The 22,941-nt window shown below is 34.6% G+C and overlaps 1 protein-coding gene across 12 annotated transcripts in view; it reads left to right on the plus strand.

Annotated features, from left to right (window-relative positions):
• Positions 1 to 5,405, plus strand: part of aplf (aprataxin and PNKP like factor) — a 38,167-nt gene extending 32,762 nt beyond the window's left edge. For 4 of the 12 annotated variants that reach the window (XR_015475470.1, XR_015475474.1, XR_015475468.1 and 1 more), the window contains exons 11-12: positions 2,515 to 2,838; positions 3,543 to 5,405. Coding sequence is in view for 4 of the 12 variants with exons in the window: in NM_001366252.1 (NP_001353181.1) it covers positions 2,515 to 2,708 (194 nt within the window). In the remaining 8 variants the exon portion in view is untranslated. Of the gene's footprint in view, positions 1 to 2,514 lie in introns of all 12 variants that reach the window. The other 8 variants (XR_015475469.1, XR_015475467.1, XR_015475473.1 and 5 more) reach the window with 4 other exon arrangements.
• The last annotated feature ends 17,536 nt before the right edge of the window (positions 5,406 to 22,941 follow it).

Consider the following 22,941-nt stretch of genomic DNA (forward strand, 5'->3'; position numbering starts at 1 on the left):
GAATGCTAATAAGCCAACGTCAGAACAGCGCGGCAGACGCGTCTCCTAACATTTATCTGGACCGGCGGTGCTGTGGGCCACATGTGCAGCCTTTTATTCCTCTCTAGGGTTTCTACAGTATGTTTCCACTTAGTTTAAGAAGAATTTAATTACGCTCAATGTGACGAGGAATGACCCAGAGGAGCCTCGGGTTACTCAGCACAACATTACGCTCATGCAGATATGATTCAGATTTTGGCTTCATCAGGGGTGATAAATATGCATGAGGCTACTCTAAACAATAAAGATATTGTTTGTTATTCTGTGGACGTCAAAGCGATTGCATCTTACAGAACCAAAGCTGTTGCTCAAACCTTTAATAACAAACATTTCGAGGTGAAACTTGATCAATGACTGAAAAAGTTTTTAACTAAATTAATGTTCAGATATTAAAAAAGGGGGAGAAGCAGTGGCACAGCAGGTAGTGCTGTTGCCTCACAGCAAGAAGGTTGCTGGTTCGATCCTCGGCTCAGTTGGTGTTTCTGTGTGGAGTTTGCATGTTCTCCCTGCATTCGCGTGGGTTTCCTCCTGGTGCTCCAGTTTCCCCCACAGTCCAAAGACATGCGGTACAGGTGAACTGGGTAGTCTAAATTGTCCGTTGTGTATGAGTGTGTTTGTGAATGTGCGTGTGGATGTTTCCTAGAGATGGGTTGTGGCTGGAAGGGCATCCGCTGCGTAAAAACATGCTGGATAAGTTGGTGGTTCATTCAGCTGTGGCGACCCCGGATTAATAAAGGGACTAAGACAACAAAATAAATGAATAAATGAATATTTGAAAAAGCCTACTGATAATGATGAAGACACACTGGTTTGACAAGTCAGTGAGGCTCATTTCAGGCTGCTCCGCTTGTATAACAGGAATTTTCTTTGGACAAATAAATGCAGTTTCATGGTAGAGTATGTGAAAGATTATGAGATAAGGTTGATTGGCTTTGTGCTATTTTAATTAACTGTGTAATTTAAAAGATAAAATCTAAATTATGATTTTGCACAAAAGTTTGGGGATGTAATTATTTATGCTTTAGAAAAAGTCTCTTATTTTCTCCAAGATTTTAATTAATCGTATAGCAAAAACTGTAGGATTTTATTAAATATGATTACAATTTAAAATAGCAGTTTATATATATATATATATATATATATATATATATATATATATATATATATATATATATACAATTGAAACCAGAAGTTTACATACACTCTAAAAAAAGGAACAGAACCATTTTTTTGTAAATATCAGATGGTAAATCATACTAAATGTTTACTATTTTAGGTCCGTTAGGATTACCTAAATGATCTACATTTGCTAAATGCCAGAAAAATAAATGATTTTTTTATTTTTATTTATTATTATTAATTTTTATTATTTCTAGACAGTCAAAAGTTTACATTAATTTCCTTGTTTTTTTTAGCTTTGCTTTTTAAACTGTATAACTTTGGTCAAATGTTTTGGGTATCCTTTCACAAGCTCCTCACAATAGTTTGAAGTACTGACAGAATTGGTGTAACTGAGTCAGATTTGTAGGCTGTCTTGCTCGCACAAGCTTTTTCAACTCTGCCCACCAATTTTCTATAGGATTGAGATCGGGGCTTTGTGATGGCCACTCCAAAACATTCACTCTGTAGTCCTTAAAGCACATTTTAACTAATTTGGCAGTATGCTTAGGGTCATGGTCTATTTGGAAGACCCATTTGTGGCCAAGTTGTAATTTCCTGGCTGATGTCTTGAGATGTTGCTTCAGTATTTCTACATAATGTTCTTTCTTCATGATGCCATCTATGCTGTGAAGTGGACCAGTCCCTCCAGCAGCAAAACAGCCCCACAACATAATGGTCCAAACTTCACAGTTGGGATGGTATTCCTAAGCTTGTAAGCTTTCTCCTTTGTCCTCCAAATGTAACACTGGTCAATATGGCCAAACAGTTCAATCTTGGCACACCTCTGCGGCTGTGCGCTTGACTGTTTTGCTGCATTTCACAGTTCATTCACAAAACATGTCAGTGGCAGTGCGTCACAGAGGACAACAGCCAATCACATTTCTGTTCCAGTGTTGCGTAAACATGATTGGCTATCATCTGCTCTAGGGTATTTGCATGGTGCAATCTTACTGGCTGACACCTGTTTGAGGATCTAAAGTTTATTAAAAATGGATGTAATCATTGACGCTGACATAAAAAAAATTATATTAAAATGAATGTCAATAATGCGAGGGCAGTTTCATTGTGATTCTACATTCGTGTAAAAGGCTGCCATGTAGTTCAAGTCAAAAACCGTGTGATCTGCGACTAGTCGACGTCAATCAAAAAGGGTCCCGGCAGAGCATTAAAGTCAAAATCTAACTCTCATAATGAAACTAACATCTAAAAAATGTTATAGAAATTAATTTAACGAGACTATTAATATAAGGAACTCTGCTAAAACAGATTTGATTTCACTTCATAACAGCTTTAATGTCATTTTATTTTCCCTAGCCAAGAACACTGCTGCTGCTGCTGCTGCTGATGAGGATGAAGATCAATATGAGAACAGTTTTATTAATGACGAGAGCGAGGAGGAGGAGGTGGATGAAGACTCAGACTATGTGCCAGAATCAGACGGCAGCGGCAAAGAGGACATTAAACGGCTGCAGAGAGAAGCCAAGAACTTTCTGAGAAGGAAAAAGTGACTCTGCTTTGGGGGAAGACTGCAGAAAAACACTAACTTTACAAAGATTGAACGGCTGATGCAGAATCTCTGCTCGTTTAATTCAGGTTTATATGATTTTATTTACTTTTAGCTTGACGTTTTAATGGATTGTTCACCTAGAAATTCATTTATCATTGATTTGTTCCCCCTGGTGTTGTTTTAGGGCTGATTCTTATTCTTTCTGTCTTATTTGGACCATGAAATTACATTTTATTTAAAGAAATGTCTCGCTATTACTCAAACTTACAAGAGAAATTAACATTTTTTTATTGTTCGTTTTATTGTTTGTTTGTTTGCTTTACAAGCTTTAAACTTTAATCTAAAACTGATAGAAAACACAAAAGAAGATATTTTGAAGAATGTTGAAAACATGTAACCACTGACTTCCATAATAGAAAAAAAATTAAATACTATGGAAATAGTATTGTATGTAAAGTAATACTAGTATAGTATGGAAATAAATACTATGGAAGTCAATAGTTACAGGTTTTCAACATTCTTCAAAATATCTTCTTTTGTATTTAAAACAAATAGAAAACTCATAAAGGTTTGGAATCACTTAAGGGAAAGTAAACAGTGAGCAAATGTCCATTTTTGGGTGAACTATCCCTTTAAATGATCTCCATCTGCATCCATTATAAATGTTTTAATGTTTGGGTAAATGTTTCCTTTAATTAATCTACCATAATAGATGTTTATTTTTAGATTCTCCTACTATTCAATGTTCTTTCATCTCATCCAAAGTTTTATTAATTTTTTTTTTTTTAATAAAGGCTGTTAATACTTTGATTTTAGGTGGATCTTAAAGGGATAGTTCACCCCAAAATTTAAATTTCATCTACTTGTTTCACTCAAATGGTTCTAAACTTTTACATTTCCTTCTTTTGTTTAAACATAAAAGAAAATATTTTGAAGAATGTTGAAAACATGTAACCATTGACTTCCATAATAGGAAAGGCAAATGCTATGGAAGTCAATGGTTACAGGTTTTTAACATTCTTAAAATATCTTCTTTTGTGTTCAAAACAAATAGGAAACTCAATCAAAAATTTGAATCACTTAAGGGAGAGTAAACGGTGAGCAAATGTCCATTTTTGGGTGAACAATTTCTTTAAATGATCTCCATCTGCATCCTTTATAAATGTTTTAATATTTAAGTAAACGTTCCCCTAATTAATCTACCATAATTGACTACTTTTTAATGTTTTGTCATCTCATCCTAAGGTTTTTTTTTAATAAAGGCTGTTAATATTTGATGTAAGTGGATCTTAAATGTATAGCTCACTCCAAAATTAAAATTTCACGCACATGGTTCTAAACTTTTACATTTCTTTCTTCTGTTAAAACACAAAAGAAGACATTTTGAAGAATGTTGAAAACCTGTAACTACTTCCCTAGTAGGAACAATAAATACCATGGAAGTCAGCTGTTACAGATTTTCAACATTCTTCAAAATATCTTCTTTTGTTTATATTTATGTAACTCATAAACCTTTGAAATCACTTAAGGGAGAGTAAACGGTGAGCAAATGTCCATTTTTGGGTGAACTATCCCTTTGAATGATCTCCATCTGTATCCATTATAAATGTTTTAATACTTGGATAAACTTTCCCTCTAATTAATCTACCATAATTGATGTTTGTTTTTAGTCGCCTACTTTTAAATGTTCTCTCATCTCATCCTAAGCTTTATAATAAAGGCTGCTTATACTTTGATTTTGTTTGTATGAAATTAAAGGGATATTTCACTCCAAAATTAAAATTACCTCTATTTGTTTCACTAAAATGCTTCTACGTTTCTTTCTCCTGTTGAACACAAAGCAAGATATTTTGAAGAATGCTGGAAAAAAAAAAAAATCAGCCATTGACACCCATAGTCGGAACAAAACATTACTTTTCCAACTTCTACATTTCATCTGTTGAACACAAAAGAAGATATTTTGAAGAATGTTGAAACCATCGACTTTAACCATAGACTGTCATAGTATTTGTTGTTCTTACTATGGAAGTCAGTTAGTTACAGGATTTCAACATTCTTCAAAATATCTTCTTGGGTTTATGTAACAAACATTTGTAACCACTTGAGGGAGAGTAAACGGTGAGGTAATGTTCATTTTAGGGGGAACTATCCCTTTAAATGATCTCTTAAAGGGATAGTTCACCCCAAAATTAAAATTTCCTCTATTTATTTCACTCAAATGCTTCTATATGACTTTCTCCTGTTGAACACAATCTTCCTTTTGAATCTTCCTTTGTGTTGTAACCAGATGAATAAACAATGACAGAATTTGTATTTTTGGGTGAACTGTACCTTTAAGTGTAGTTTTATGGTTCTGTTAGTACTATTGTGGGAGTTTAATTGAATCACCCTGGCTGTTTATTGCTGCTGTGTGGTCTTTAATGTCTAGTGTTTAGAATCATAAGGGGAAAATAAACACTACAGAACATCCAGTAACAAGATTTAGTAATCTTTTTAAAATTCCTTTTACTTGTGGGTCATTCATTCTTATTACTTTCATTATTATTTATCAGCCACTGACATTTATAGAGCAACAGCAACATTCCTGCTTTATGGTTTTTTTGGCGTCCTGGGTGATTTTAAACTCTACTTAGGGTAAAATACACAAGATGTTAATATTTTGTTGTTGTTTAATAAACTTTATGGGATTGTCTGTTCATGTTCAGCTTCATATTTTGGCCTCATGAAGTAAACATAAGATACCGCATATTCATTGGAGGTACACTTTAAAGTGTTGTCTATGTAGGGAGCGTGTGTGGGTTTTTGAGCACAGCCATTGCAAGCAAAGATTTTTTTATTTATTATTGTGCATTTCACTTCTTATTCCAGCTGTAACTGCTGTAATTTTGCAAATATTTTATATTAATGCACTCAAGAATGACATTTGCTGCTTGATTAAACTACTTATTTAAAATGAGTTGAAACAACACTATTCTTAAAGGTGGTGTGTGTGTACGTATTTGACTCTTCTAAATCATAAAGATACCATAATATGTTTGCAGATATTTCAGAAACTGCTGACTGAACATTCTTGTTTATCTGAAAAACAATGCTGAAGTCAGATATTTTGAAAATGTGCATTACATGCCAGAACCGCTGTCTTTATTTTGGTCTTTTAACCCGTCCACTGACAGTTTAGCCAATTATATTTCAGCACCCCGAGTTGACTTCATGAAAAACAGCGTATTTCATTCACTTAGTCAGGAAGGCTCTCAAATATTAGCATCTGCGACCGAAATGCAACCTCCGGTGGACAGTAACAGACTTTGAAATGAGACGCAGATTCAGAGTTCCACAATGTAACCTTGTGTCCTAAAAACACGATATGTGATGAGATTTGCGGTGATAAGCAATTTGGCACCAGAAAAACATGACAAAAATGTAAATACAGCCATTCAGAAGCACAGAATAATACACTGACTGCCCTTCCGCGAAATGGTAAGGTTCATAATCTAATAAATAGATATTAAGGGCCAATTTTAATTCTAGCCCTTAGCCCTTCCCCTTACACCTACCCCTCATTTTTTGCGTTCTCATGAAGGGTTTGGGATGTCCCAACTCTCCTTAGCTTGAAGGCTCAGGGGAAGGGCTAGATAGCCCTCAAAACTGAGATTTTTCAGGACCACCCTCGAAACTAAGGGGTAGGAAAATTTCCCAGAATGCACCAGCCACAACAGCAAAATGGCAAATTAGTACAAATTAGTATTTTTTTGTCATTATCACAAATTTTTACAACAAACTAACACGTTTTAATACATTCATAACCGGGTTCGTGTTTTGCCATCATGCTTAAAAAAAATGCTAAATTTCGCAATCTATAATCCCTACTAATAACTCTTGTACAGCAGTCCTACAACATTCTGACACTCGAAAACCCTGTCAGAAAAGTCTAGTGGCTGGGAGTGGGCTTTTTACAGTGTCTTGTCGTGTGTTTACATAGATGAATATGGCCAGGGTGTCAATACACAGTTACGATCTTATTGCCACATTATATGGCTATGATAACATAATATATGCCTTCAGTGATTTCCTGAAGATAAATACCAAAAAATAACTACAGCAGTCGCCATCGTCTGATCTCATATGAAGAGATCGCGATGACATATGATGACGTGTGCAGGTACTGTAGTGCTGTCCCATTTCTCACGGGTAAATTTTAAAGCCCTTCCCCTTCACACTGTTTCAAGGGCCAAGGAGTAGGGGAAAAATTTGAATTGAGATTTGGCCTAAACCTCTTTAACATTATTAAATGTAGATGCTAAATCACTGACACATCCTAATCGATTTGTGTGGACACAACATGAATGAACTGTGTGGAACCCATCATCTTTTTTTTTTTTTTTTACAGTGTGAGCTTACCTTAATTCAGCTTAATAATTAGGACAGAGGAAGTCAACAGTACATGCATTAGAAGTACACTTGAAAATGCAGTCTATGTAGGGAGCTTGTGTGTGTGTGTGTGTGTGTGTGTGTGTGTGTGTGTGTGTGTGTGTGTGTGTGTGTGTGTGTGTGTGTGTGTGTGTGTGTGTGTGTGTGTGTGTGTGTGTGTGTGTGTGTGTGTGTGTGTGTGTGTGTGTGTGTGTGTGTGTGTGTGTGTGTGTGTGTGTTTTTAAACTCATTGTAAGCAACAACAAAAAAATTGTTTCTGCATTTCACTTCTTATTTCAGCCTGCAGCCTGAGGGTCTGTAATTTTGGGAACATCTTTTTTTTTCCCAGAGCTTTGTAGAAGTGACTAAACTGAGTTGAAAAAAACAAGTCTTAAACAGGACATCCGTGACTTTAAAACAGGGCTCCAAGAGACCAAAACCGCTTCCACATTGTTTAGAAAGCTGCCATGTGAGGATACAGAAGAGGAACTGTTGATGTAAGCACATTATGGGCACTTTAGTCAAGCTTTATTCATCACACAGGGCATTAAGATGCTGCTATTGGGTCTTTTGTCCTGTTGAATATTTTGGGCTTTTTGTCCGCTTTGTTGTTTTGGAAAAACATCATTCCTGTTTTTGTCAGATAAAGTAGCCAGCTTGAAGTGTTCAAGTGCTTGCGTGGAGCAAAAATGGACACTATAATGGGCAATTTGATTTGGGAATGGCTCCATCTTGATTTGTTGACACCTGTGAAATGACTTACATTATAAAGATATTCCTGATATTGGGCTGTGTCTGAAATCGCCCCCTATACCCTCAGTCACTGTTTTCTACTTAAAGTGAATGAAAATGAGAGCGCATCGAGTGCACTGAAAGGGAAAGGGGCATCATTTTGTTTGTGCTTTGCTGGTTGCTTAAAATAAAACAAATACAATAAAATAAAAATTGACCCTGTGTTATAGTTCATTTAAAGGAACGCTCCACATTTATTTATTTATTTATTTATTTATTTTTTTTGGATATATAGGCTCATTTTACAAATCACCTAGAGTTAAATTGTTGAGTTTTACTTTTTTTTTTTTTAATCCATTCAGTCGATCTCCGGGTCTAGCGAGGGCACTTTTAGCTTAGCTTAGCATAAATCATTGAATCAGATTAGACCATTAGCTTCCCACTCAAATATTACCAAATAATCCTAAGGTTAACCTGCTAATAGGAAAATTATCTAAACTTTATTGGAATAAGATGCTGATGGTCTAATCTGCCATTTATCTTGTTGTTGTTTTTTTATTGTTGTTGTAGTTTTCATAGAATTTTCTCGCATTGTGTTTTTTGGCTTTTGCAGTTTTGCAATTTGCTATATTATTTTTATTTTAGTTGTATTTAGTTGCATTTTTTAAAACTTTTTTATTTTATACTCTTTGTTTGTGGTCTTGAATTTTTTTTTGCAATGTTCTATTTTGTGTAAAGCATAAGAAAGAACGAACAAAGAACAAACAAAAGAACAAATGAAAGAAATAACAAAAGAAATAATAAAAGAACAAACGAAAGAAAGAACAAAACAATTAAGAAAAAAATAAAGAACGAACAAAAGAAAGAACAAAATAACGAAATGAATAAACGAATGAAAGAAAGAGCAAAAGAAAGAAAGACCGAAAAAAAGAAATAACGAAGGAAAGGAATAATGAACAAAAGAAAAAAAATGAAAGAAAGAACAAATGAACAAATGAAAAAATGAATGAATGAAAGAAAAGAACAAAAGAAAGAATAAATGAAAGAAAGTCTGAAAGAAAGAAAGAATAAAAGAATGAACAAACCAATGAAAGTCAGAACGAAATAATGAATGAAAGAAATAACAAAGGAACGAATGAACATGTAAGAACGAAAGAATAAAAGAAAGAGCAAAAGAATTAACGAAAGTAATAAAGAACGAACAAAAAAAAGGACGAAATAATGAATAAGTGAAAGAAAATAGCAAAAAAAAGAAACAATAAATAAAAGAGAGGAAAAGAAAGAATGAATGCAAGAACGGATGAAAGAAAGACAGAAAGAAATTATAAACAAGAAATTACGAAGGAACAAAAGAAAGAAAACCGAATGAAAGAATGAATAAAAGAAAGAACAAAAAAATTAACACAATAAATAAAGAACGAACAAAAGAAAGGACGAAATAACGAACAGATGAACGAAAGAAAGAACAAACGAAAGAAAAACCAAAAGAAAGAATGAATAAAAGAAAGAACAAATAAAAGAAGAAAGAAAGAAAGAAAGAAAGAAAGAAAGAAAGAAAGAAAGAAAGAAAGGAAAGAAAGAAAGAAATATGGCAGACGTTCAATCTTTCTGGATATATTAGAGTGTTCATGACTCCCCCATAAGAAAAAGACTGGGCAAAACAAGACCGCATGACAGAGTTACAAGACGAAAACCACTGTTGAACAAAAACAACATAAAGGCTCCTCTCAGTTTTGCCAGAAAACATCTTGATGATCCCCAAGACTTTTGGGAAAATACTTTTGGTCCCGCTTTCCACATTTCAGAAAAAGAACATTATACCAACAGTAAACTGTGGTGGTGTTAGTGCACTGAAAGACGTCCTGTGATAAATGAAACCATGAAATCTGCTGCGTACCAAAATATACTGAAGGAGAATATCTAGACATCTGTTAGTGCCCTCAAGCTAAACTGGACCTGCTTTCTGCTGCAGGACAATGCTTCGATGCACACCAGTAAGTCTACATCAAAATGCCTGAAGAATCAAAATGAAGGCAGTGGACGTGTCATAACAGTTGCTTTTAGTTTTGCTTATTGGTGAATGTGCCAGACACTCCGTCGTCCTGGAAATATTAGCTCAGTTCCAGCATAAAGTGTAAAGTGTGCTCCAGAAAGTAGGTGGCAAAATTAGAATCGGCCAAAGAAATCTGAGACGGCACTGAATGTTCCTGTCACAAGCCGATCCTATAATGAAACACGACGAGCGCTGTGAAGAAAAAGATATTCCTTATTAATAAAAGGAGAATGAGCCCTCATTTGAATGTGTGCTTTAAGATTTGCGATTGATTGAAGTCAAGAGGGATTCAGTTTGTCCAGTTGAGTCTCTCACTCGGAAGATTTGCTTTTATTTATAGTCCCTCAAAAGACAACAAGGGAGCTCACTAGGAGAAAACAAAGCCACTGAGCCTCATTCATGCAAACCAATCAAAATCTTTATAAATAATAATAGTTAAGTGTTTAAGTAAAACCTGTTTTGTTGTTATTCTGTAAACGACTGATGGTTTTTCTAACAAATTAAAAAAGTAAATAAATAATTTAACACTTTTTTTTTTAATTTAGTTGCGACAATAAATAAATCTGTATATACATTTAAAATCAACAACAATAACAATACACACTCACCGTCCACTTTATTAGGAACAACTGTCTAACTGCTTGTTAACGCAAACTTCTAACTCAGCGCGTTTAGGCATGTAGACATGGTCAAGACGATCTGCTGCAGCTCAAACCGGGCATCAGAATGGGGAAGTAAGGTGATTTGCAGTGAGCGGCATTTATGTGGGCTAAAAAAAAAACTTCTTTTGCTCGCGTTTTCCATCGACATTTAACACCTCGTGATTATATGAAGGCTGTCGATGTAATCGTGCACACCAACGCGCAAAACGTCATGCGCAAAAGCGTCATTTTTAAAGAATTGCCTCATGCTTGTTTTTTTTCCTTCTCCACCAATCAGGTTGGTACTTTTGTTCACGTGCACACTTGGAGGTGCTCAAGCGCAAACTTGTCAATGCAGCGCACATTGAAGAAGATGCCCAGATGCGATATGAACGTGCAGCTGCTTATTGCTCTGTGAACACTAATCATTTCTTCATTGCTAGAGCTGCTGCTTGAACCATTCATGCTTGTTCGAGTCACCAGTAACTTTAACAACAAGCGTGTGAGCTTCCTCTCGTCTTCTGTGTTATATGCGGGTGTCGGAAGCTTAAAGTGGTGTAGCGCCATCTAACGTCAAGGAGTGATTTTGCATACTCTTCTGCTTGACGCCAGTGAAAATCGCTTGGGTTTGAATCCGGAAAAACGTCTCGTAAAACGCTGACGATAAACGCAAACGGGTTCTTCAAGATGAAGATATTGAGATAAGAAAACTCTGGTTATTTATAGTGAGTTAGGAATCAACTGATTGGATAATTGGTCATGAGCTAATGCTGGAACAGCTGTGAACAATCATAAACACGTGATCCTCTCAAAACTTGTTTATAAATAAACTTCACAAAATATAAACAAATTTAATGGATATGATCCAATATTACTATTGAGGTGGTTTTGAAAGAAACTTGCTTAGACTTTTTAGTATTTTAGTACTGCCACAAATATATTTTTTACAGAAATTATTAGAGAAATAATTTTTTTAATGTTTTTATATATATATATATATATATATATATATATATATATATATATATATATATATATATATATATATATATATATATATATATATAATTTTTTTTTTTTTTTTTTTTTTTGATTGACATTCTTGTTTTGTTTTTTTACCTTTTCTAAATCGAGTCCCAGCTTGGCCAGTTTTTTTTTTTTTAAAACCTTTTTAAAAGAGATTTTTTTTTTTAATGCATTAGTTTTTTTTTCTAATCGTTCTCCGTCTGGGAGTCCTCAGGTGCTCTTCATTCATGCCGCTGGTGAATACTGAATGACCGAATCACGGATTGACAGAATAATCTCTACATTTCACCTCATCACTGTGCAGGATTTACAGCTGAGCTCCAAACACACTCTACCAACATTCCTGACCTCCATCTGTCAGCACAGTCGCCATTAAAAAAACTCTTTCTTTCCTGCATGTCGGTTCTTTGAAATTTCCATGAGATTAATGTGAGACTTTTGGTTTAACTTTAATTCCTGCAGACACTGTTTGTCCTGACAGGAGAGAAAAGAGACATCGATCAGACACTGAAACACTGTTCATTGTGTGGCCAGATGGAAAACTGTTTTGATTTCATATTCATCTGCAATGCGCATGAAGGGGTGATGGGCCAAAAAATGGCGACACAGTGGCTCAGTGGTTAGCATTGTCACCTCACAGCAAGGAGGTTGCTAGTTCGAGTCCCAGCTTGGCCAGTTGGCATTTCTGTTTGCATGTTTTCCTTGTGTTGGCGTAGGTTTTTTCAGGTGCTCTGGTTACCCTCACAGTCCAAAGAAATACACTATAGGTGAATTGAATGAACGAAATTGGCAGTAGTGAATGTGTGTGAATGAATGTGTATGGTTGTTTCACAGTACTGGGCTGAACTTGTGACTGAAAGGGCATAAATAAAATAAAATAAATAATAAAACTACAACAATTGTCAAGAACTGGTCTAGCAAATTAATTAAATGGTAAATATTAAATTAAAAATAAGGTTAATAATAAATAGGATCATGCAAGTACAGTAAATTTTTTATTTAATTATTGTTTTACAGCTAACTAAAACTGTACCAAAAAAAGTAATAAATAAATAATAATGAAGCAATTATTAAATAAATAATAAAACAAAAAATACATATATTTATGATTTGACCTAGCAAATTAGTAAAATGGTAAATATGAAATTAAAATAATAATAAAATTAATAATAAATACGATCATGCAAAAACAGTAAATATTTTATTTTATAATTGGAACTATGCAACTACAGTGCTTTTTTTTTTTTTTTACTTTTTATTTATTTCCAGAACTATTAGCCCCCCTGTTTATTTTTTTCTCTGATTTCATTTTAATGGAGAGAAGATTTTTTCAACACATTTTTAATCATAACAGTTTTAATAACTCATCTCTAATAACTGATTTACTTTATCTTTGCCATGATGAAAGTAAATAATATTTGACTCGATATTTTTCTAGACACTTCTATACAGCTTAAAGTGACATTTAAAGGCTTAACTAGGTTAATTAGTGTAACTAGGCAGGTTAGGGTAATTAGGCAAGTTTTTGTATAACGATGGTTTGTTCTGTAGACTATCAAAATAAAATCTAGCTTAAAGGGGCTAATCATTTTGACCTTAAAATGGCTTTTAAACAATTAAAACCGGCTTTTATTCTAGTCGAAATAAAACAAATAAGACTTTCTCCAGAAGAAAAAATATTATCAGACGTAAAAATTTCCTTGGGAAATTTTAAAAAAGAAAAAAAATTCAAAAAGGGCTAATAATTCTGACTTAACTGTATATATTTATTAATGTATTGTAAAATGCAATACCAAAAAAAACTAAATAAATATTAATAAGAAATAAAAATGTAATAAAAAAAGAAAAGAAAATTTAATAAATTGTAAATGTATTTATTTATTAAACTTATTAATAAAATTATTACTAAATCTAATATATATATATATATATATATATATATATATATATATATATATATATATATATATATATATATATATATATATATATATATATATATAAACAATTATATAAACAATATTATATATAAACAATACTTTTTACACTTAAATTTACATCATTTATTAACCCAACAAAAAAAATTTTAAGTGTACTAAATTTCTATTAAATCAAGCCCAATTATGCATATAGCAGACCTAGAATAGCAAATTAATTACCAAAATATAAATAACAAAGGAATAAATAGCCTTGCATATCAATAGAATAGCAAGTTAAAAATGCATATTGTTGATTTTAAAAAGAAAGTCTTGTATGTCTTGTATTTTTATTTTGGGCCTACAGTTCATTTCATGTTAATTTTAGGGACTTTATGGGTTATATTGTTATATGTATGTCTGGTTTGTGTTTTTAATAAATCATTTTCATCCCAGGCTATAGTTGCGCACTGATGTGGAATCAGCATTTTGAAGCAGAAGCAGCTGAGATCTGCTGTTTTAGCCAATAGGTGCATAATTGTGTGTTTTAAATGGCTAGAAAAAGAAAAGCTTGGCTGAAGGGGCTTTTTCTGAGTCCAAGGTTTATCTTGGATGCAGCTCTGGATGAAGTGTGTAGCTGACTGTTCACAGCATTAAATAACATCTGAAAGTTGAAGCGGGCCATCTTGAAGCCCTATTCAGATAAAGATATGAGGCCAGAAAGCTAAATATTTTAATGGTAGCTGCAAAATAAAACTCCAGCCAGCTTATTTGTGTTGTTTACAATAGTTTAAAACATCATGAGTTCACAAAATCTGCATTTATATGATCTAAATACACAATAAAACATAAAAATATTCAAAACAGCTGCTTTCTATGTAAATACACAGTAAAATCAGCATTATCAAGTGTCTCAGAAATGATTATACACTGTAAAAAATATGTTTATTAATTTATGTATATTTATAAGTGTTTTCCATTTATATATACAATTGTGAATTGCATTATGGGATGTTAATCTCTTCTCTGTCGACTTTTGATGCAGTTTAACAAAGTTTTTTTTATTGACATTCTAGTAGTTTGCAATGATATAATGTATAGGGGAGATTGGGGGCAGCTGCAGCAAGACTCTGCAGTAAGACTCCTCTATTCAGGAATGAGCTAGATTAGAGTGATGATATTTATACATATTCTCAGTTAGACCCTTTTTCAGTCAGAAAAAAAATCAGCCATATTTGACCCATATTTGTAACCCATTTTAGGTTACAAAAAGTGTTTTTTAATGTTCAGAAAATTTCTCACACTGTCTAATCTGTTATTGTGAAGCATTATTCATTCATATAATTTAAATAACTGTTTTCTCAGCTTTAAATAGGTATAGCTATGGAGTTTAATCAGGGTTGACAGAGTTGCAACCGTCCCCAATTACAAAATTAATTTAGAAGCTTGCAATATTAACAATGTACACTGAACTTTATCTGAATTTAATTTGGCTGAATTCTTTGATTTATTATTTCATTTTAAAGTTCAAAGAAGTAGTTTAGTAAAGGTTCAGTCTAAAAAAGGATTTTTATTCTATTTTTTAGACCTGATAATTGGTTGTTGTTTGTTCTTGTCTGTATTTATAAGGCAAATTTAACAATTTAACCAATTTACATTTAGTCTGTTTACCAAAAAAAAAAAAAAAAGAAACCCAACATGATGCTTTAGAATTGTTTTTTTTTTAATTATTATTAAATTTGAATGAATGTTGCAACTATTTCCACAAAGAAACTGTCTCTGAGAAATTTAAGGAAATGCAAAATGTGTTGCAACTGTCCGCAGTCTCCCATAATAAATAATAATATATGGAGAAATAAGTCTGTAAAATAGTTGAAAATGTACTGGCAGTTTATTACAAGATTTTTGTACTATAATATACAACACCAACCCAAACAATAGGTCTATGTCACTTGAAACCAGAGATGCCCAAACTAGGGCCTGCGGGCCAAAGTTGGTCCATGGTAACCTTTGACTTGGCCCACCAAAAAGAGGGAGAATGATGGGGATGGTTTCCAGATTGTCAAATTCAAATTTAATATAAACTTTTTTTATTTGTTTGTTTGATTGATTGTTAAAAACTAACGGAAATTAAAAGTTTCAGTTAAATGGTGTAAATTAATCATATTTTGTTTAAATGTGCATACTGTCATCCGACAATGCAACGCAATCTCACGGCAATTCATAACTGATTTAGTGGCTAATTAACGACTTTCGTACAATTTAGTACGATTTGCTCATCACCCAATGACGGTTGGGGTTAGGGGTGGGGTTGGGTGCCATGCCTCCTTTTTAAAATCATACACTTTCGTACAACTTAACTTGTTTGTGAAATCAGAATTTGGAGAATCTGGTGAGCAAATCAAGTCAAAGGCAGATTCTGCATGACTATTGTATTCAGCATTGAACTCTACTGTGATTTAAATGTGATTGTTTATGTTTTTATTGCAATAAGTTATCATTTTAAAAGTGATACTGCATTAGATAATACAACTCAAAGTAATGTTTCTATTTATTTTTAAATATTAGGAAATAAATCAGGAAATAACTTTAATGGGATATTCATTCATTTATTTCCTTGGCTTAGTCCCTTATTTTTAGGGATCACCACAGTGGAATGAACCGCCAACTATTCCGGCATATGATTTACACAGTGGATGCACTTCTAACCGCAAGCCAGTACTGGGAAACACTCATACACTCTCGCATTCCCACTCACACTCATACACTACGGCCAATTTAGTTTATTCAATTCACCTATACCGCATGTCATTGGACTGTGGGGGAAGCCAGAGGAAACCAGGGGAAAAAGTGCAAACTCCACTGGCCCAGCCGGGACTCAAACCAGCGACCCGCTTGCTGAGAGGCGACAGTGCTAACCACTGAGCCACCATGCAGCCATAATAATGTAATAAAATTGGGTATATTTACCCTTGGCCCACGGCTTATCAATGATATTGGGTTTTTGGCCATTCATATGAAAAAGTTTGGGCACCCCCACTTTAAAAACTATTAAAAATGTCAATAAAAGTCACTTTTTCAAACTTTTCAAGTTAAAAAGTGGTTGGAAGAATGTTCAAGATCCCATAATGCAACTCTGACGTATGGAAAAATAAAAAAATATGAATCACAATAATCAAAAAACTGCTAATTTATGGATGCTTACAGTGTAATGTGCTGCTTTGATGACCACGAAACATTTGTTTAGGATTTTTTATAGTACTTTTATAGTCATTTTTGACCAGTTTCATTTATCCACGTTGAATTAAAGCAGCACTGACCTTTTTTGCTGGTATTGAATGGTTCCAGCTGTCCTGAAATGTTGCCCGTTCATAAATCGGCGTCGGTCTCTAGGAGAATAAACGAGGTAAATGGAGACATTGCGGGTCTGTTTCTAGCATTGAGTGTTTGTAAGATTTAGGAGGTTATCTCTTTGAGCTGACGTCGAGCCTCCGCGCGGGAATCGCCAAACCGCGGGAAGAACGCGGCTGTTTTCCTCATGAGGTAAATGATAAAGCGCTGCGGTTTGTGCTTGACTCGCTTTAAGTTAATCTCGCGTGCCTGTTAGCGGATTGTGCATCACTGTCAGATGTGTTTGTGCTTTATGATGCGTGTGTTGTGAGATTTCACACTTCACAGATGTGTAATCGCTCGACGACACCCCAGCTAACAGGAAACTCTCCTATAACGTGCTTTAAATTTGAGCGCAACACGTTATCAATGTAATACATCACATTATTATATGACATAACATTATATGTTTACGCTCCTGTAACATTGTTAGGAAGTCTTATGCTCCTGGAATGTCTTCAGGGCATGATTTGTTCTTGATGAATATTAATATATTTTTGATCGAAACATTCTTAAAATGTCTTGAAGCATTATGCTAATGGGTTATATGTTAACACATCCACTGATAAACTTCCTGTGAAAGATTATTGTGATGTTTTAATTTCACAAGGTTATAGCTTCGATGTTGTAATATATTTAAAGTATAATCAGTTAAATAGACTTAAGCATTTACAAAGTTCTTGAAACGTTATGTTATGGTTATGTTAAGCTAGTGTTTTTCAGACACCGATAAACTTCCGGTGAACGATTAATGTGACTATTTTTAATTTCACAAGGTTTCTTTTACAGCTTCGATGTTGTTATGTTCATTCATTCATTCATTTACTTGTCGGCTTAGTCCCTTTATTAATCTGGGGTCGCCACAACGGAATGAACCGCCAACTTATCCAGCAAGTTTTTACGCAGCGGATGCCCTTCCAGCCGCAACCCATCTCTGGGAAATGTTGTAATGCAGTGGTTCTCAAACTGTGGTACGTGGGCTGCCTTCTAGTGGTACGCAGAGTAATCCAATAGTCATTTGTACATGCAACATATATTTCAAAATGATCAAAAATGGTTCATATATAAACATGATGACATATAGCCTATATTTATGAGGTCCAAGCAGCATTTCCAGGCTTTGATGAATAGGATATTATAGGTTTACACTTTACATTTAAGTACAGGAGATTTTTTTTTCACTTTTTACGAACTTTTAAAAGCACATTTTAATTTAAACGTTGCCATGTTATTTTGTTTGTTTGTTTTTTTACATATCAGCACAGCAGTGTTAACGTTCAAACTATCTATAAGGTTTAAATTATAAATATTATTAATAATAGTAATTAATCTGCCAAGTTTTTAAACTGTGCAGAGTTGTAGCTGCTTAATTAGGCCTACTACACTACTGTATTTCAATACTGGTCATATGGTGGTACTTGGAGGGACAATTTTTTTCTGAGGTGGTACTTGATAAAAAAAGATTGAGAACCACTGGTGTAATGTATTTCAAATACAATTAGCTAAACAGAGTTAAGCATTCATTTAGTTGTTCAAGTGTAAAACAAGATGATAGATGTGTCAGGAGCAGCAGGCGAGCGCAGAAACCTTATTGAAAATATTGTGGTAAAACAAATGTTAGTATTTTAAAGATACAGCGTGGAACGATGGAATTTAATTCAGTGCTTCCTGTCTGGTCTGAGACCTACTTTATATGGTATATTAATCAGGCAGTGAGAATTTGGTTTTTAAAGAAACCAGATAACACTGTGATTTTTTTATGGCATGATAGCAATTGAGCTGGCTAACTGAAAATTAAAAGTGCTTGTACATATATCCCATTGAAGGCTACTTGATATAAATTATTGAGATCACTGAGAAAAACATTTTTAGATCAACTTTCTAAAAAACAATCCTATAAGTTATTATTATATTAATTACTAAATTAATATGTGAGCATCGGCAGCAGTAATGCGATTGATGTACTGGTCCGTTGTGGTAAAGAAGGAGCTGAGCCGAAAGACAAAGCTCTCAATTTACTGGTCAGTCTACGTTCCTACTCTTACCTATGGTCATGAGCTTTGGGTCATGACTGAAAGGACAAGATCTCAGATACAAGCAACCGAAATGAGTTTCCTTTGCAGTGTGTTATTAGGGCGCACCCTTATGAATAGGGTGATGAGCTACAGTATGTCACCCGGGAGGAGCTCGGAGTAGAGCCACTGCTCCTCCATATCCAAAGAAGTCAGCTGAGGTGGCTCGGGCATCTGTGTCGGATACCTCCTGGATGCCCACCTAGGGAGGTGTTCCAGGCATGTCCCACTGGGAGGAGGCCTTGGGGAAGACCCAGGACATGCTGGAGGAACTATGTCTCTTGGCTGGCCTGGGAACACCTCGGAATCCCAGGAATTGGTTGGATTGATTTGCTACACTGTAAAAAAAAAATGTTGCTCACTTAAATTTTTAAGTTGAACCAATTTAACTTTACAACTCATGTTAACTTCAATAAAGCACATATCAAGTTAAATTAGTTTAACTTAAAAAATAAAGTTGTACCTGATTAACTTTAAATTAAGTTAAAGTAACATAAAAACATACATCGTCTAACGTTTTACAGTGCATAGATGGATTTCATGAGTGACACATGGAGTGACAATATGAGGCAAATTCATTCATTCATTTTCTTGTCAGCTTAGTCCCTTTATTAATCCAGGGTCGCCACAGCGGAGTGAACCACCAACTTATCCAGCACATTTTTACCCAGTGGATGCCCTTCCAGCCACAACCCATCTCTGGGAAACACACACACACTCACTACAGACAATTTATCCTACCCTATTCACTTGTACCGCATGTCTTTGGACTGTTGGGGAAACCGGAGCACCGGGAGGAAACCCACACAAACGCAGGGAGAACATGCAAACTCCACACAGAAACGCCAACTGACCCAGCCGAGGCTCGAACCAGCGACCTTCTTGCTCCGAGGCGACAGCACTACCTACAGCGCCACTGCTTCGCCTATGAGGCAAAATTATTTTGATTAAAGATTATCAGAACACGTAAAAAGGTCATGATGTGCATAGATAACTCATTTACCATTAACAACTCCAAAAAAATAAGTGTCCATTGAAATTACACAGGGATTTTAACGCTGCCTACACGGGGAGCTGACTGGAAACAAAGCGAATGTGTTTTTCAGATTGAGTCACACACTGATAATTCCTTGTTAATGATGTGCAAGGGGACTCCTGGTTCTTCTAATAAAGTTTTATTCTTCTTTTTTGCTGCGCTTGACTTGTTATAATGCGATTGGTTCACTTTTATATCTCCCAAGGCGCCTGCTCATGTTTCTGTATTTGTTCAATGTATTAAACCAACTCGGAAAGTCCAGAACGTGGTTAAAAAAAGGGATGGCATGTGTATGGAAACAAAAACTTCTTTTGAATATAAAACAAAAGTGCATCTTGTACCCAAAAGCTGTGAGCATATGAATTGTAAACTAGGAAAAGGAGAAAATTGCTAACTTGATTTCCAAGTCAAAACCATTTAAAATGATCCACAGAAAACCCGGTGGGCAGATGCTATTACAGATACGTTTTAGCTTTTAATGTTATTCCAAGCTCCAGATGTGACTGACTTGCATTACAGTGTTTGGGAAATGAAAAATAATTCAAAGAACCCAAATATACAGTTGTATGTACACTGATCATAAAACAAAATGAGGACAAATCCATCGCCTCTAATTATGTTGTTATACTTGTGGACACATATTTGGAAATCTGCTTTCATTGAGATTACGTTTGGGGAAAACAGGACATTTTGGCCTCATTTTCAATGTTTTTGGGTAATCAAAAGCAACTAACAGAACATGGGGTTTAATAAAAGCACGCTTTTAAGGTTGAATACCAGCTGTAAACTGTTTCTAATCATAAATGCTTTTTTCAGGGAAGAGCAAAATACCTTTTATAGTCGTATAATGTTCATGTGGTGGCATTTCTTCATAATTATGTTTATATTTTATTTTGTATGTGTTTTAAAGTTGCTGTATTTACATTTTTGACTCTTCTAACGCATAAAAATATGTAATATGTTTGCAGATATTTAGGAAACATGCTAAATGTACATTCTTGTGTATCTGAAAAACAATAGTCAGATATTCTGCTTTGAAAATATCAATTTCAAGCCGGAACGGACATGCCGGAGTGGCTGTCTTTGTTTTTCCAATTATATTTGAGCATCCTGACAGTAACACCCTTGAAATGAGATGCAGATTCAGAGTTCTACATGAGGTGGTTATTTGTCATGACTGTCTGTGTCCACCAGATGACACTGTAGTTCGCCAGTGACTCCCAGCGAACTACAGTGGTGAAAGAACTACAAGTCCATACATTCCACGTGCAACACACCCGGTATCACTTACACTGATTGGCCATTCACAGCTGTTCCCGTTTCCTGTTGATTTCCTGGACTATTTATACACCCATTCACCCATTGTTTATTACTGCGTCGTTTGTCTTTCCTGTCTTCAGTATCTAGTAAGTCTTGTATAGCCAGTTTGTTATTTCCTTAGCCTTGTTACTGATCCTGATTTCTGTCGTAGTTTCTTGTTTAGTTGTTTATTTGTTGCTTTGTTATTTTTTGAACGTCGGACACCTTGTTTTTCTGTTGCTGCACAATCTCTTAATAAAGACTGCATTTGGATCCTACACCTCTTGTTCCCGTTTCAACCGCTAATAATGACAGTTATTATTAGTAAATAATATAAATATTATGAACATAAACATTACGTGTCCAAACAACATGCTATGTGACGAGATTTGCAGTGATAATCTGCCTGTTTGCACCAGACGCAGCACGACAGAAATTTAAATACAGCCATTCAGAAGCACAGAATAGTGCACTCACTGCACTCTAACAAAATGGCAAGGTTTATAATCTAATTAATACATATTAGGCCTCTTTAACATTATTAAATGTACATCGTCAATCTGGCAACCTGCTCTTGATTGTGTTTTGAACCAGGAGTGCAATACCTAGTTCAAACACTGGGTGTCAAACTTACATACTGCACCTTTAAGTGAAATGTTTAGTGAGTCACACTACAATCACAAAAAGTTTTATTCAGTAAATCTAGGAATGCTTCATTACAGTATGTTGGGTGAAGTTTAGAAATGACTGTTATTAGCACTATTTAATAAATGAGACACCACATATGTTAAAACGAACTGACAGCGTAAACGAGCGCAAATGAGATATGACTGTATTTGTTGAAGCAACCATACCTTTTTTTTTACATCGCTTATAATTCTTCAGGGTGTTTCTTGGACTTATACCTGAGTGCTCAACATCAAGCCCAAAGCAACATCATTTTTTTATGCATACATTAAAATGCCAAGCCTTTCAGAGCATTGACCTTATTCTTCGTGTACAGCAGTCGGAATATTTTGGGCTCGAGACTTCTTTTCAGAAGCCCCCCAAATGATTTATGGTAAAAGTTTTTTTTTAAGTTGATAGCGCTGTACTCTGCAGTTGAAATGCATTCAAAATTCCTTCATTAATTGATCATCTGCCCCTGTAATCATGATTTGAGCTGCTCATCCATGGATTTGCTCTTCAGTGTTTGGACTTTTAGCAGTGAAACTTAAACCACACTGAACTGAACTAAACTGAACCTCAGCTCTGAAAACTGGACTGACGCAGTTGACACAATCTACATGGTAAAAGCGCTATAGAAATAAAGGTGAATTGAATTCAATTGAATTTGTGAGAATAAAAGCTGGTGTTAAAATTTAGTGTTTATATTAGTGTATTTTTTAGTTGGAAACATCAGTGAAATGTATTTTGCGGGAAATGTAGGTAGAGGCACGATTAAACATTAGCATTTGTTGTTTTTAGCATTAGTCTGAAAGAGAATTTATAACTAGATTTTTCATCTGGCACATTTGCTAAAATCTGTTGGGTAAAATCCTGGCTGCCTCCAGCAATTCAACACTGATCACACAACCTTTGTTGCGATCACACACAAAAAAATGTTGATGTCAGGTGTATAAAGAGTGTTTGAAGAAGTGCATTTCTTGTTCAGCTGGGAAA

The sequence above is a fragment of the Danio rerio genome, chromosome 1, assembly GCF_052040795.2.
Source record: "Danio rerio strain M-AB ecotype USA chromosome 1, GRCz13ab, whole genome shotgun sequence".
NCBI classification, from domain to species: Eukaryota; Metazoa; Chordata; class Actinopteri; order Cypriniformes; family Danionidae; genus Danio; species Danio rerio.